This window comes from Prorops nasuta, unplaced genomic scaffold (assembly GCF_024137725.1).
Source record: "Prorops nasuta isolate Cenicafe-Biocafe unplaced genomic scaffold, Cenicafe_Pnas_1.2 PNAS00096, whole genome shotgun sequence".
Lineage (NCBI taxonomy): Eukaryota > Metazoa > Arthropoda > Insecta > Hymenoptera > Bethylidae > Prorops > Prorops nasuta.
In genome coordinates, this window is record NW_027116893.1 from 1 (window position 1) to 16,626 (window position 16,626).

Below are 16,626 nucleotides of genomic sequence, written 5' to 3' on the forward strand. Positions count from 1 at the left end.
TCAATTTGCAGGTGCTGAAGAAGCGACGAAGGTCTCAGCAAGTTTGCCTTGGATGATCTAAGGCCCCTATTTCCACGATTCGAGAAGTAGGTCAATTAGAATCTGGATTTTTACACTAGAAGAAAAAATTGATCCAAGGACAAACATCCTGTGTGAAAAATCGTGGCCAAAAACTCGGAACCAATTTGTCAAAACGTGGATACTGGCCTTAAAGGAGCCTCGGACCTCACTCCCCACCAGTGTTCTCCACTATCACCACTGCTATCACTCATTCCCCCCCACTCGTTTGAGCGTAAAGTAAGGGGCACACGATGCTGCTTTCGATGGATCACTCGCTCACTTTCGTGTTATTGGCTGACTGGTTAGAAAGTTTTAATTTCATTTTACCACGGGCCAATGATAGCTCGGCTGGCTAGAAGGCTGCGAGTAATCCAAAAGCGAAAACAAGCATCGTGTGCCACCGGCTTAAGTAGCGTGAGCAATGCTGACGAAGCATTAATGAAATAAGAAGTGGAACGTATCGCAATGTTTGCGATTTCTTCTTCGTCTTTCTTATCATTGTGAAAATACTTGTAATTCTAGTTTGTACAAGCTATTTTTTTAAAAGTACAACAAACTCCTGCCGGATCAGCGATATACTTCTACTTTTTTTAACACATTATTTAACAGTGTCTAATACATACAGGTGTGGCCAAGCTATTAGTTATTATTTCAAAGTTTTTCTCGTGGTGAATTGTAAGCTCGATAGTTGAAATAATCGTAGCTCTCTAATTAATTATGTGTGCTCCCCTATATAAACAAAAATCATTCAACGCAGTAGAAGCTATAATCTCGGAGACATGATTTATCAACAATGTAGTAATTGTTAGATAAATAAAACTTGTAAAAATTGTTGTTTACTCGGCTCGAAAATTGCCCGATATTGGCTCGATGTTAACTGTTTAGAAACTTATTTTTATTACATGTCGATTCAATTTTCTGGATTTTTAACGAAAGTAATAAATACTTTTTAGAATATTTTCCAGATTCAAACTGGTAGCAATGAGTGTAAAATTTACGTGTTATCTGAACCATTTTACTCGATCTTTGTCAAGAACGATATCTACCGAAACATCGTACAGGACCAAGGAAAAAACTAAAGATGTGATCCTCAAGTATCTGGATGGAAAAGACAATGGTATCGCTGTTCTAGGATTAAATCGACCAGACGCTCGTAACGCTTTTAACAAAAATTTGTTAGCGCAAATGTCAGATAAGCTTTCTAAAATTAAACAAGATAACAAGCTTCGAATATTGATTATTCGTAGCTTAATACCTTCCGTCTTTTGCGCTGGGGCAGATTTACGTGAAAGGTTAAAAATGAATGACTCGGAGGTTTCGGATTTTGTTTCTTCCTTAAGAACTATGATGAGCGAGGTGGAAATGCTACCGGCCCCTGTAATATCCGCTATAGATGGTGTAGCATTGGGAGGAGGCCTAGAATTGGCACTAGCCACCGATATCAGAGTTGCTACTCGTGAAGCAAAAATGGGACTCGTGGAAACAAAATTAGCTATAATACCTGGCGCAGGGGGTACTCAAAGGCTACCAAGATTGATCGGAGTACCCAGGGCCAAGGAGCTCATTTATACGGCTAGAATAATCGATGGAGAACAAGCTGAAAATATTGGACTCGTTAATAGAGCTGTTCCCCAAAATAAAAATGGAAATGCTGCTTATGAAGAGGCGCTCGCAATTGCTAGAGAAATTTTACCTAACGGTCCCATCGGAGTTAAGTAAGTAAATAAGCGTATCATTTTCAAAAGAATTACGTTTACAGGTGGTAGACTAGTAAAAGATGTTCGGATTAAAGAATGTTTATTCATCTTTTTTCTTTTCATTGACACTAAGATTTAAAATTCCTGTATAAGAGTTTATATTTTTTTAACGTGGAAAGAGTTTGTAATTAAATAAACATTCTTTTATAAATATATATGTATATATTGAAAATTGCCGTAAATTGGCAGGGATAGGAAAAACTGTTGTATATTAATTTAAATAATTTAAATTTTGTATAAAATATTCTCTATGAATGTATTTTGCATTTATTCTGCAAGCATTGGTATGATTATTAAACGCTTATATTTAGGATGGCTAAGGTTGCTGTTTCTAAAGGAATGGATGTACCTATTAAAGATGGATTGGAAATAGAAAAACAATGTTACTCTCAGCTAATAAATACCGAAGATAGACTCGAGGGACTTGCAGCTTTTAGTGCAAAACGTGTTCCTGTTTTTAAAGGAGCTTAGGTACAAATAATAGAACAGAAAATCGTCCACTTTGTTATATTACTTTGTTTTTAAGTTTTAAGTATCAAATAATTAATCGAAGATCCTCTTGGAAAATTATGTAAGTTAATTTTTTTCTATTAAAACAATTCATGTTTTTGCATTTTGGTAAATTTATAAGTTTAAACAAATTGTACAAGATTTGGCAATGTTTCTGTGTACTTAGCAATATATAACAGAAATTTATAAATAATTTTAATATTTCGCAATGGTTTTCAACGGACTTATCAATGTTATAATTAAGTAAACCTTAGAAATTTTTAAAATGATTATTTTTTAATAGATAATGACCGACACAACTAAACAGCTGTCTTTTTAATTAAAATGTATAAATATCTTTAACAACATTTTACGACAATCAATAACTCGAAAACAAATAATATCCTGATACTATGGTCAGTATGACTTGTCTGATTAACGCTTTTATGAAATGATACACTGTAATTCTAAAGGTATCAAATTATCTTATTAAAATATCACTTTTTTTAAAGCTTTCACGGCTTTCACTTTATAGTATAGTGTAACGTTGCGTTCCCGCAGCGTTACAATAGCTGCCATCTAGCGCTTTGCTAATCTCAAGCGCTAGATAGGCGGGTCGTATGCGAACTAGGAAGTTATCAACCGATGAGTTATTGATCGGGGATCGATAACTTGTCGGCTTCCTAGTGTCGCGCGATGGGTGTAGCGGGGCAGCGGCGGGACAGGCGTAGGGCCTTACCTGCTCCCGCGGACTGCCCCGACACACGTAGTTTAGATGTCAAAGGTGACACTTAGTGCCAGGATATTTTCCCCGCCGCCGATACCAGTTCTGCGACAGAGCAGCAGCGGCGCGCCGCATACCGAAAAAAAGCAAAACGTGCGTTTAAGTGCGACGACTGCCACCCTGCCGCCAGCCGTACCGGACAGCGGAGCTTTCCAGCCCTAAGGGCCAGCATTGGGCATTCGGAGAGAGAGCGAGAGACAGAAAAGAAGAGAGAGATAAAGAAGAGAGCCAGCCCAAGGTAGCTGATATAAGGGTGATTATTCGTATTGTAAAAAAAGTCCAGTGACGTCCCGGGGTGTGCTAGGGCTTTAGGGCTCGTAGCACCGAACGGTTTTATAGGGAACCGCTGGCCCGGCTCACATGTCACGGGTAAGCGGGCAACCTAGCGGAGTGATCATTCCGTCGGACCGATAACGAACGTCATAGTGTGTAAAAGCGCGAATTAGTAAAAGTGTTCGCGATTACATCGATTCGTTGTGCGTTTGACAGTTGACAGGATCGTTCCCTTGAGTCGGTTCAAGGCCGCGGACTTAGTACAGTCATTGTGAGGACTCGCGACCTTAGACTCCCAAACATAAACAATCCGGGTCGTGTTGTGATCGAGTACGCGGGAACGGATTCGAGTGAGTGCGAATAACCGTCGAGTGACGCGCACGCGCGGAAACAGGGACTTATTTGCGTAGCGTCGCGTAGTGGTTAGCCTAGGAATCCGCCGTGGCGCGCGAGTATCACGCGAGTCGCGAGTACCGCCACCGCGCGACTCCATGGAGGTACGAGGTACCTGGAGAGAGCATAAGGTCCTAGGTTGCCAAGTGTAGTACTTTCGGTACTACCGTAGTACCCAAAAGCGACATATCCTATAGCGTAGTACTATTTTGGGTACTACGCTATAGTCGCTGCTGATACTACTGGTCGGCGGAAATACGTCAGAGGGTAGAGACTGTAGAGGGACCGCAATATAGATATTTCTAATTACTAATTTCAAAATACATAATGCATGGTCCGTGAGCCAAGACAAATGTTAGTATTATTGTATCGTACATACATACCGCAAGTTATAAAGTAATATAAAGAAATAAAGTGACAGTTTTAATCTTACTGACAGCTGATATACTGATGGTATAAGTGAATAAATAAAGTGACGAAATTTGTAAAATGTACATAAAAATAATTTTTAAAAGTATATAAAGGACTGAACATTTTAGATAAGTATAACAATAAATTTTATAATATAAAATGTAAGATATAAATATTTTGTGGTACTTTGTGGGATTTTATTTCAGATTAAATTATAGTAATGTGTTTACTATGTCACTGTGCTGAGAATGGAGCTATGCAGATTTTCAAAATTAAAATAAAGGAATAGACTAAACATAATGTGGTTATTGTGTCATCGTTGAGATTCAAACTATGTTAATTGAGACGGATAATAAAATAAACGAGTGAAAAAACTGGGTAAATACAATAATAAATAAAGAAGCTGACAACTTAGATATATAATATAAAATGTAAGATATTTTATAGTACTTTCTGGGATTTTATTTCAGATTAAATTATAGTAATGTGTTTACTATGTCACTACTGAGGATGGAGCTATGTGGATTGAACATTAAAATGAAAGGAATAGATTCACCATATTATGGTTACTGTGTCATCGCTGAGGATCAAACTGTGTTAATTGAGATGAATATTAAAATAAACAAGTCAACACAATGGGTAAGTACGATACAAATAAAGAAGCTGACAGATTACATTTGTAATTTCAAATGTAAGATTTTATATAGTACTTTTTGGGATTTTGTTTCAGATTAAATTATTGTAAAGTGTTTACTATGTCAATGCTGAGAATGGAGCTATGTGGATTGAACATTAAAACAAAAGGAATAGATTCACCATAATGTTGTTTCTGTTTCATCGCTGATGAGGATCAAACTGTGTTAATTGAGACAGACATTAAAATAAATGAGTCAGCAATTTGGGTAAATACAATAATAAATAAAGAAAATGACATAATAGATATATAATATAAAATGTAAGATGTTTTATAGTACTTTGTGGGATTTTGTTTCAGATTAAATTATAGTAATGTACGTGTGTTTACTGTATCACTGCTGAGGATGAAGCTATGTGGATCGAACATTAAAAAAAAGAATAGATTGACCATAATGTGGTTACTGTGTCATCGCTGAGGATCAAACTGTGATAATTGAGATGAATATTAAAATAAAGAAGCTGACAGATTAGATATATAATATAACATGTAAGATATTTTACAGTACTTTGTGGGATTTTATTTAAAGTTAATATATGTAAAATAAAATTTTTGTTTTCTTTTTACAATTGTATCTATATTAATTACTATATGTTGCAAACTCTTAAAATTAAGCCTCTGCTTTTATTAGCAAACTAATAGTTCCACACGGCAGTGATGCCAGAATCAAGCTTTTAGCAACAAAAATGAAGATAAGCGCTAGCAAGCAGCAGTATAGAAAATTTAAAGGGAAGCGGTACAAACACAACTATGCCTGGAGAGCATAGGTGTGATTTGGACTTCAGGCAACATTGGCTTTAGAAGAAGAGCGACTACCGCTAACCGTGACATTTTTACGTGTCATCCGTGTGAGGTGGTCCTGCATTTACCTAAAAACTCAAAGCAAATAAAAATGCTTTTCCTAAATTGATTTTTAATTTTGATAAAATGGTCAAATGTAGCCATTAATTAATTAGATTTGGTAATAAATACAGAAAATGCGTTTTATTATAACAAATGAGTTGAGGTAAAATAAACTCAATGTTTTTATATTAATCTGTTAACAAATGCATTTTTTTATTTATTATTGAGTCCAATAAATTAATGGTTATTAAAAAATAATCCTTGTAATGAAAAAAAAAATTAAAAAATTTTAAACTTCACCATGACTCGAACACGAGCCCACCGCATCATAAACGGCAACCTTACCGCCTGCGCTACAGCGCTCACTTGATGTACCAAGAGCAAAACAGCCTTTTAAAGACTGACTACAATTCTTTCACTAACTCGTCATAAACGATCAAGAATTAGCTGCAATAATAAATACATTTATCTCCACAGCATTATTGCACTAAATTTATTATGTTTTTAATTTGAAGCATATATTTTACATGAAGATACGATACTTTAAGGATGTTCATGCAATACTCTAAATACAAAACTATTCATATGCTCGTTTATCATAGTTATTCGACTACATATAACAAATATTATAATATTACTTAATTAATTTATGATAGTTGAGCATATGAATAGTTATTATATAAAGTACTGAATGGTTACCCTTAAATTAACATATCTTCATGCAAAATGTATGCTTCAAATTAAAAACAATAAATTTAATACAATAATGCTATGTAGATAAATGTATTTATTATTACAGCTAATTCTTGATCATTTATGACGAATTAATAAAAGAATTGTAGTCAGTTTTTAAAAAGCCTGTTTTGCTCTTGGTACATCAAGTGAGCGCTGTAGCGCAGGCGGTAAGGTTGCCGTTTATCATGTGGTGGGCTCGTGTTCGAGTCTTGGTGAAGATTAAAATTTTTTCATTTTTTGTTTCATTACAAAGAATTTTTTTTTAATAACCGTTAACTTATTGGACTCAATAATAAATAAAAAAATGCATTTGTTAACAAATTAATATAAAAACATTGAGTTTATTTTACCTCAACTCATTTGTTATAATAAAACGCATTTTTTGTATTTATTACCAAATCTAATTAATTAATGGCTACATTTGACCATTTTATCAAAATTAAAAATCAATTTAGGAAAAGCATTTTTATTTTATTTATTCACTTATACCATAAGTACATCAACTGTCAGATAGATCAAAGCTGTCACTAGTCACTACTCCTTATTTCTTTATTACACTTTATTTTTCCGTATACTAACATTTGTCTTCGTTCACGCCGTTCACGGTGACAGGCTGTGAATATAATATATATAATTTTTGATATATTACGTTCTGCATTTAAGATGGCTACTGACGTATTTCCGCTGGCAGTATACTTTGTGCAGTCTGCATTCCTTATATCAAAATTCACTTACTATAGAGCGTAGTACTATTCAAGATGGCGGACTTGGCAACCTTGATAAGGTCCTACTTTGGGCAAGGGGGTACTAGGAGAAGGGTGAGGGGAAGGAAACAGGCCGCCATCTTAGTACCTGTAGAAATGCAGCTACATATAGTATGTACTATATATATGTATGTCATATTCTGAATCCTGAATACCGTGAACCAAGATAAAAATTAATAACACTGTGAGTGAATGTAGAGGATATTTTAAAGGTTAAGCAAAACTAGTATACCCGATGGTATTATCAAATTTACTAAATTATATACATTATCATCTGATAAAGTATGTATAACTCATTAAACCGCTTAAAATGCATAGAGAAAAAAATTTATAGTTTATTTACTAATTCTTTAATTCAGGTCAAACTTGTATTAAAACACAACAAGTACTTTGTTGAGTTTCCTATCTAGAAGTACTTCAAAGGTTGTTAAAAGACTCTAGCTGTTATTCAAGAATGCAAATTAAGGAAGATTATAGATGAAACAAAAGGATGATGTTGTTATATTCACAAATAATAAACAAAAATTTTCAAGTAAGTACATTGTACAAAAAATTGGTTTAATTAAAACAAAGCTATATATAAGGCATCATTTCATGGTTTACAGTTTGGTGTCAAACTAATGCTACATGCTCCAACAGTTTTTCTGGAAAAATGCAAACACCGGAAGGTACTATGGAAGTTACAGAGGAATTAGTTACAGTTCCAGAGGATATTATTACTTTTTATAATAAAATAGATAAAGAAGATGAGGATGAAGAAAAAGATGCGGAAATCAAGACTGTTAGTTTTGAAGTAAATCAAGTGAAAATTGCAGTAACGAAGAAGAGAGATGTATAGAATTGGAGCATTCTTTACTGGCAGAGTTTGATTTTCGAAATGATATTGCTAATCTTGACATTAATATTGATTTAAAACAATCAGCAGTTTGAAGACCTTACCAAGAGAAAAGTTTGAGAAAGATGTTTGGCAAAAATCGAGGAAGATCTGGTGTAATAATTAATGTTACCATGCGGTGCTGGAAAATGTATAGTAAGAGTCACACAGCTTGCTGTATAATAAGATAAAGAGCTTTGGTTTTGTGCAACTTCGGAGTATCGGTTGAGCAATGGAAACAGCAATTTGAAATGTGGTCAACTGCTGATGACTTGATGATATGTCGGTTTACTAGCGAAGCAAAACATAAGCCAATGGGCTGTGGTATCTAAGTTACAACATATTCCATGATCACGCATACACAAAAACGTTCTTTCGAGGCTGAACAAACAATAAAGTGGTTGCAGGAACAGGAATGGAGAATTATAGTCTTGGATGAAGTGCATACGATTTTTTGAAAAATGTTCCATTGAGTACTAACAATTGTCCAGTCCTATTGTAAATTAGGTTTAACGGCTACATTATTAAGAAAAGATGATAAAATCGTGGATCTTACCTTTCTAATTGGACCTAAGCTATATAAATCCAAATGGTTGGAATTATGAAAATGAAGTTTTATTTCAGGGGTACAGTGTGCAGAAGTTTGGTGCCCTATGACACCCGAATAATATAGAGAGTATCTGAATAATGAAAAGGTGAGCCAAGAGCTATTGGTCTACATAATAAATCCAAATAAATTTCGTTGCTGCCAATATTTGATACAAAATCATGAAAGAAGGGGAGATAAAATAATGGTTTTTTCTAACAATTTCTTCGCCATAAAGCATTATGCAATAAAAATGAATAAGTTATATTTATGGTCCTACTAGTCAAAGTGAAAGAAAATAAATTTTACAGAATTTTAAATTTAATACTAAATTTAATATTATATTTGTAAGTAAAGTAACAGATACATCTTTTGATTTGGCAGAAACCAATGTTCTTATACAAATATCATCGCATGGTGGATCCTGAAGACAAGAAGCACAGCGTTTGGAAAGAATTTTGCGAGCTAAGAAAGGTTGGCGCTTCTTTGGTAAAATAAGTTAGAAAATTAAAAAATACTTACTTTTGTTTTATTTTATAGAAGCAGTTGCTGAATAATACAATGCATTCTTTTATACATTGGTATCGTAAGATACTATGGAAATGAATTATTCTCAAAACCGTCAAAGATTTTTAGTGAATCAGGGTTACGCCTATGAAGTTATCACAAAACTAGCTGGAATGGATAAGGTATTGTTTTTATTAAGAAGTTTTCAAAATAGTTTTGCTCGGAAAAAAGTGTTTTTAATTGTAATGAATTTTTAGGAGCTAGATTTGATATATAAGATTAGAGGGGAATAAAGTCATTTACTACAGCAAGTATTATTAGTAAGTGACAAAGACGCCGATGAAGAATGAATTCCTGGAGAATGGCTCAGATCGGTATAATAAATGAAACAATAATATTTATTTATTTATTTCAATATACAATATTTACTTCATATGCTACATTACGGTTTATGCATTTTAGATCATACGAGAAGCTGGTAATGTGATATCAATTTCCGGAGCTGATGATGCCGTTTATTATCAATATAAAAAATCAGCTAACTCCTCAACGGCAAACAAGCATCCACTTTTTAAAAAATTCAGAGCATAATTTCTACACTAACGCAAAAGCTTGTTAATAATTTCTACCGAGGTAAAGTTTAGATTCGAGAGTAATACACTCATAGATAGAAATACACTACTGGCATTATAATATTTTGTTATTTTCCGATATTCTTTTGTAAGTTATGAAAATCCCAATATTAAAAACAAAACTTTGTGTGATTACTTCTTGTTTCATTGAAAAAGGATTATAAATTCAAGTATTTCCTCCATTTATACCAACACAGTAACGTTAAGGTAATGGATAATTCTGGTAGTGTAGATGATATATAATGCATTCATGCCACCAACACTTTCTAATGATAAATTTCTTTATTCTTGACGGACATTTTTCGTAGTATATAGTATGCACTTAGTATGTGTATATAATACACCTTCACACTTTTACTTTATTGTTACTGTGTTGATGTTCAAATAACATGGAGGTACAAAGTACCTGGAGAGAGCAATTTCATAAATATCTTTTTATTTATTCTGTATGTAACTCTTAAATTCGATCATACTTTTGTATTAATTTTTATAAGCTTCTTGTGTTAATTTGAATGTGCAATATTTTTTACAACGTAATTTTATATAAATTATTATTTATTTTTTAATTTTAAGTATTTTACTTTAAATATATATATATATATACCTTAATAGATTTATATATATTAGCGGTAACAGCCCGTTATAGATTACTCCAAATTCTAATGAGTCCAATGGACAAGTTGCACGGCACCAGCTTGCATTTGGTAAATATTCCTATTTCCCGCCATTCACCAATCGTCTACATTCACTCCGTGTTATTAATTTGTCTTGGTTCACGGTATTCTGGATTCAGAATATGACATATATATATAGTACTATATATAGCTACATTTCTACAGGTACTAAGATGGCGGCCAGTCTTCTTTCCCCTCACCCTTTACCTGGCAACCCCGTAAGCTTATGCTCTCTCCAGGTGCTCCCCACTAGGACTCAAAGGGTTAAACGTGTTTTTCTAAAATCTACACGTTTCGTTGCGACGCTTACATTTCCTTCAAAAATATAATGAACTAATCCATACAAATTTTTATGCAAATATTCGTCACAAGTATAAATGTATCGAAAATAAGAATTATTTAAAAATTTTGATTTTGGGAGAGGGGATGTTCTCATTTTTAAGAAGTTTAATATGTAAAGTATAGTAGATTTTGTTACAAGGGACGAAAGTTGACGATTGTGAACGAGTGTGAAGTTGGCAGCACGAGCGAAGCGAGGGCTGCCATCACACGAGTACAATTGTAAAGTAGTCCCGAGTAACAAACGATATTTTTTATCACGAGTGCATTACAGATTTGTAATGTATTAATAAATTGTTCAGTATGAATTAATTATAAGTAAAGAGTGAATGAAATGATAAATGAATGAGTACGTAAAAGGGTACATGCAGGTTTTCGAAGGAAGTGATTCTAAGAAGGGCAGGGAGGGGAGCGGGGGGTTCGGGGGCGAAGCCCCCGCCGGGGGCTGGGGGCGGAGCCCCCTAAAATAAAAATAAACAAAATTATTATGTGTAAAAAAATAAATATAGTCACTCTAATTCTGCATTATAATTTATATTATACTTTGGATAATCTTATTCGGAGTTTATTAGTTTTTTTATGACAATGAAATATAACCCTTCTTATTTAATTTCTCATATGGTCAATAGTAACTATATTCAGCCCGTGTGGGAAGTACTATACTTTTGTTCCTTGGGAGGAAAGTAGTCATTTTCTACCCTAGAGAGGAAAGTATCGGGCCGAAAGTGAAGTTAACCTCTACTGCGCATGCGCGGCTATACCGGCATGAAAATATTCATTTTCGATCCCAAAAACTATGCTGAAATCAGGCACTTTTCATGCACGAGTGATAAAAATGTTTTTAATACAAAGAAAAATTCCTAATGAATTCATAGAAAAATGCAGTGGAACGTGAAATAATTCAACTATCGTTTACTTGCGTTTTTCAATAAATGGAGGTCGGTTATCGGCTCCATGTAAATTTTAAGATTATTTTTTTTTAAACTCCGGCCAATGATATGGCCTTATCTCTTGTTCGATTTCATTCGTTATGTCTTTTGGATTCGTTTGGACTTCTTGTTTACATAAAAGATTCCCACTTCTTAATTTATTAGTCATTTGTAAAATATAGAAGCGATAATTTCAACATTTTCATTTCTTGAAAATATAACTTTTTTATTAGAGAGAAAGCAAAAGCGAAAGAGGAAGAAAGAGCAATAGTTCGCGACGTAACTGAAGTTTGTAATCGGTCTCTATATAATATCATATCGTTGGTCTTCGTTTTCAATGCATAATGTCGGTAGCAAGGATCCTCTTAGGATCAATTAACAAAGTATCAATTCAAATGGCAGAATATTGGTATCCATTTCATTTCCTCTCGATTCTTTCCGTTTGGTTCTTTTTACTTTTCGTAATTTTTCTGATGACGTAGGTCGATTTACGCAAGACTCTTGCTCATCTTCCGAGTCAGAATCTGAGCTTAAATTGTTTATTTCTTTCTCTTCTTCGCTTTCTGAAAACTTCTGTCCTCGTTTACTGACGGTCGCGCCGCTTGGTTGTTTCTTCTCTAAAGGAGCTTTAAAAGTTCGATTTTTTGACCTTATGCAATTATCTTCATCTTCGGTATCATTCATTTCTCCAATGCTGGATGCTGCTAATCCTATAAGATTCGTTCTTAAAATTGATAATCCGAATATCTATAGTTTTATCAAATATACTTTTGTAATAATTTACTTACTACTTATTTTCTTAGATCGAAATTTTTTACTTCTTCTACTCTTTATATTAGATGATTTTGCTGTTTCTCTTTTTCTTGACTCCATTTGTACTACAGACTCCTCAAATATTGCTGTTATGAAGTATTGAATGAAACTTTATAATCATCAAATTTATAAATAACGATGTACAGGATGTTTCACATAACAGTTACAATGATTGATTAAGAAGCTTTTGTTAACATTAGGAGAAATTATTAAAATTAAAAATTAATCAAGTTAATGTCAGCGTCATCTCATAAAAGGGCTAAATTAAAAAATACGGTCATTTGTTATTTTTTAAATGGAATGACTTATTTTTTATTGCATAATTTCATAATTTAACCCAAGTACTTTTTAATTTTATTAGAAATACATAAATAATCGTGACGACCGTTACGTGAAACTACCTGCATATTTTATGAATTAGGTAGTAAACAAAAGCGGCGAATTACCTAATTCTTTCTCCAACAAATCAGTGTCAAATTCTTGATGAAACTCTAGAGCTTTTTCAATCAATTTTCTATTCCTTTTTTCCTCTTTTTTAAATTTAGATTTCATTTCCTGACGGGTTCGCTTAGGAAATAAACTTTGCATCAATAAAAAATCAGTACCAACTGTATTCAAAGCTTTGTAAAATTTCAATGTTTCCCACTTTGACCATTCTTTACTTTTTAGTCGTTTTTTATAAAATCCGTTACCACTGTCGTCATCAAAAAGTAAAGCTTCCTTTGACAATACCTCTTTATGCTTTCTTGCATGGGAAGGCCTTATTATTAAGCTTTGCTTATCAAGTATCAATTGGCCATCTGATCCAACCTTAACTCGAGGCCCTGGCATTGTTGTTGGATCATCTAAATTTTCCTCTACTTCTGATGTAAGTTCTTCGTGTCTGTAATGTTTCCAATATTTGTTAATCATTCTACTTAAGATAAGTAAAATTAACTCATAACTTGAAAATGCTATATTTTAGGTAATAAATAAGATAGCATATTTATACTAAGGAGAGTTAGTTCTACTCATTCTTAACTATCATTTTAAGGAAATGGTAATAAACACACAAGCTATCTTACCTCAAACCTGAATATTTTCTTTGTGCTAAGGTAGTATCCTCAGATTTTTTCATTGGGGTTGAAATAGGATTATAGTATATTAAATCAAGCATAGTTAATTTGCTTCTATCTGGTATTTTATTTTCATGTTTTGAAAAGAATTCCTTTCTAGCCTCCATTAACTTTTTTGCTGATTCTGAAACTATTATTCGTTTTTTCTGAGCTGCTTTACATTTAGTGGAATTGTTTTGAAGAGCATTAGAATTTTCTTTAAGATTTTGAGCTGATGAAGGAGATGGATCTTCCAACAAATGATTAATTGGAATAGGTAAGACCTTTCTATTATCATCCTCTGATTCACTTGTAGTGGGTTCATCTCCCTGTAAGCTATTTTTTCTAGTCCATCCATCATCATCAAATTTTAATATGGGCCTCATAAAACAAGAGCGATTTTGCACAGCTTTTAATGGAGACCCTTTAATTCAAATTTAAATTATTCTAATTTTATACAATTTAAAATTTTATATACAAACTTACCTTCTTCTATATCTTTTTGCTCGGCTACTTTGCTTAAAGTTTGATCGTGAGGTATTTTTGAGTCATAATTTTCTATTGAAATTTTACACAATTCTGGATCTTTATCAATTTCATGTTTAAAAAAACAAATTGAATCTGTTTCCATTAACTCATAATCATTTGCAACTTCTTGTTTTACTTTTATTTGAGGTTGTTTAATTACAGCTGCATTGTTATCTGTATCTACATTCTCCATAGCATTAATACTTTCAGTTTTAGCTGCTGTGAATGGTGAAGAATTTCCTTGCTTTCGGCGTACTGATACATTGGCCATTGCCTTTATACGTGTTCTTCTCATTTTTGTATTTAATACGAATACGATTTGCTTAAGAAAAAAATATTACGTTTAGATTCTCTTCTGAAACCTTCCTTGACACAAACTCGTGAAAACTGCGTTCCGTAATTACATGATACGACATAAAATCTGATTAAACTGTATCACTTCCATTCCTATTGAAATTGGAGTCATCGGAGTGAAAGATGTCAAACAAAAGTTGGTTGAATCAATGAAAGCTATATTAACACCACTAGTTGCGATAACCTATGAAATTCTTGTTTCTTCACTGTAAATGTCAATTCCTACAATGGTAAATAACTGGGGGTCAACAGTAGGGTAAAAAGATGCCACGGTATTTTCAAAATATCGAAACACTTATCAACAACATAACACAGCAATATGGGTCTCGCAAAGCTTAATTATTTCTTCTTGCTAGTGATTAACCAGCCAGCGTTGCCAAGTGTAGTATAATTTTCCTATAGCGTAGTATCCTCCAGGGGCTGGAGCCTGGACACTCAAGCCTCGAAGGCTCGAATTAACGGGAATCCGTACCGTATTGGGATCTGAGTGATCTGACATAGTTGAAGCGCTCCAAGCGGTAAAAAATGAAAGCAGAGGAAGCCCAGGTTTTACATTGATTCTTATGGATATTTTTCAATAAATTGCAATTTATTATTGAAAACCTTAAAACTTTTGAATATGGGAGAAAAGTTTGTACAGATATTTTCCATCGAAATCATTATAACCCTCCTGTAATTTCAATAGACATTTAGACACTTAGGCTTTCATGCGCCATATTCGTTTTTTTATTTATCTATATATATAGACTCCGCCCACGTGTCAGATCCCAGTGCACACCAACACAATGATAGCGAAGTGTCACTGTATAACTGTATACGTATAAATAAATTACACTCAAAAACTGCGAAAATTGACCGATAGTTTGCGCTGATAGTATGCATATACACCAATATACATTCTTATCTCACTGTCATTGTGTTGGTGTGCACGGTCTCTATACCGACATTACAGGGGGAAAACTATTTTGCATGCAGCGTCGTCATTTGTTGACGGATTGTAAAGTTATTACAGGTTTTTGGAAATACCAGAGGCTTATCTACTAATTTACGTAGGAAAATTAACAAAAAATGAAACAAAATTTTTGTTTAAATAAATATATTAACATTACTGAGAAACAACAATTAAATCGCAAAATCCCCCAACGTACTTTACTAGATAATGTTCATACGTTTCCAAAAAGTCCACATAAATGCAAATCCGGCAAGAAATGACGATGCTGCATGCGAAATAAATAATGGAAGAATTTCGTGTTGGCGACTTCCCGAACACGAAATTCTTCCATTATTTATTTCGCATGCAGCATCGTCATTTCTTGTCGGATTTGCATTTATGTGGACTTTTTGGAAACGTATGAACATTATCTAGTAAAGTACGTTGGGGATTTTGCGATTGAATTGTTGTTTCTCAATAATGTTAATATATTTATTTAAACAAAATTTTTTTTTCATTTTTTGTTAATTTTCTTAACGTAGCTTAGTAGATAAGCTTCTGGCATTTCCAAAAACCTGTAATAACTTTACAATCCGTCAACAAATGACGACGCTGCATGCGAAATAGTTTACGCCCTATAATGTCGGTATACGGATTCCCGTTAAGGTACGATTTCACTTGTCGCTCGTCGCTAGCGACAAATGGCCACGTGGGACAAAGTATACACTTTCTCCTTATATATTCTGTCGCTAGCGACACTGAAATAAAGTTGGATTTATCCAACTTTTCAGCGACATCGCTAGTATCGCCTGTATCGGTGCTCGTATGTATGTACTATATATAGCTACATTTCTACAGGTACTAAGATGGCGGCTAGTCTTCTTTCCCCTCACCCTTTACCTGGCAACCCCGTAAGCTTATGCTCTCTCCAGGTACTTCGTACCTCCATGGGAAGGAAAGACCTGTATATATATTTTTTAATATAATTTTGTTCAATTTTTAATTGTATTTATTTACTGATAACCTTTATTCTTAATATCCTAATAAACCTGAAAATTACCCTGCTTTTGAATAAATATGTTTTGTTTATAAAATGCTATTTCATTATTTAAAGACCTATTTTCCTTAAAATTAAAATAATAATTAGCTTACATTTTAATTA

At 33.5% G+C, this 16,626-nt stretch overlaps 2 protein-coding genes across 5 annotated transcripts; one reads left to right on the plus strand and one right to left on the minus strand.

Moving 5' to 3' along the window:
- The first annotated feature begins 90 nt into the window (after nt 1-90).
- LOC136784907 (methylglutaconyl-CoA hydratase, mitochondrial-like) lies at nt 91-9,937 on the plus strand. Of its 3 annotated transcripts, none has more exons than XM_066745849.1 (9): nt 91-297; nt 1,014-1,775; nt 2,129-3,343; nt 7,563-7,735; nt 7,809-8,772; nt 9,048-9,137; nt 9,204-9,352; nt 9,428-9,544; nt 9,633-9,937. In XM_066745849.1, exons 2-3 carry the CDS (start codon nt 1,042-1,044, stop codon nt 2,286-2,288), a joined length of 894 nt encoding a protein of 297 aa, XP_066601946.1. In that variant the 5' UTR covers nt 91-297; nt 1,014-1,041; the 3' UTR covers nt 2,289-3,343; nt 7,563-7,735; nt 7,809-8,772; nt 9,048-9,137; nt 9,204-9,352; nt 9,428-9,544; nt 9,633-9,937. The 3 variants fall into 3 exon arrangements, with proteins under 3 accessions (XP_066601946.1, XP_066601945.1, XP_066601944.1); XM_066745848.1 differs by lacking the exon at nt 91-297 and adding an exon at nt 330-685 and having other exon boundaries at nt 1,026-1,775; XM_066745847.1 differs by lacking the exon at nt 91-297 and adding an exon at nt 332-685.
- A 143-nt stretch (nt 9,938-10,080) lies between these two features.
- Nucleotides 10,081-15,664, minus strand: LOC136784905 (transcription factor TFIIIB component B'' homolog). Of its 2 annotated transcripts, XM_066745846.1 has the most exons (6): nt 15,367-15,664; nt 14,138-15,203; nt 13,622-14,075; nt 13,004-13,440; nt 12,533-12,643; nt 10,081-12,454 (listed from the first exon to the last, which is right to left on the minus strand). In XM_066745846.1, the coding sequence occupies exons 2-6, from the start codon at nt 14,472-14,474 to the stop codon at nt 12,120-12,122; spliced, it is 1,674 nt and encodes a 557-aa protein (XP_066601943.1). In that variant the 5' UTR covers nt 14,475-15,203; nt 15,367-15,664; the 3' UTR covers nt 10,081-12,119. The 2 variants fall into 2 exon arrangements, with proteins under 2 accessions (XP_066601943.1, XP_066601942.1); XM_066745845.1 differs by having other exon boundaries at nt 14,138-15,664.
- Between the last annotated feature and the right edge of the window lie 962 nt (nt 15,665-16,626).

Excerpts from the sequence above, each read along its gene's own strand:
- LOC136784907 (XM_066745849.1), top strand. The coding sequence starts at position 1,042 with ATGAGTGTAAAATTTACGTGTTATCTGAACCATTTTACTCGATCTTTG. Across the intron at positions 1,776-2,128 it reads AACGGTCCCATCGGAGTTAA|GATGGCTAAGGTTGCTGTTT; the intron begins GTAAGTAAATAA and ends GCTTATATTTAG.
- LOC136784905 (XM_066745846.1), bottom strand. The coding sequence starts at position 14,474 with ATGAGAAGAACACGTATAAAGGCAATGGCCAATGTATCAGTACGCCGA. Across the intron at positions 14,076-14,137 it reads GCAAAAAGATATAGAAGAAG|GGTCTCCATTAAAAGCTGTG; the intron begins GTAAGTTTGTAT and ends TTTGAATTAAAG. Across the intron at positions 12,455-12,532 it reads TCGATCTAAGAAAATAAGTA|GATTAGCAGCATCCAGCATT; the intron begins GTAAGTAAATTA and ends CGAATCTTATAG.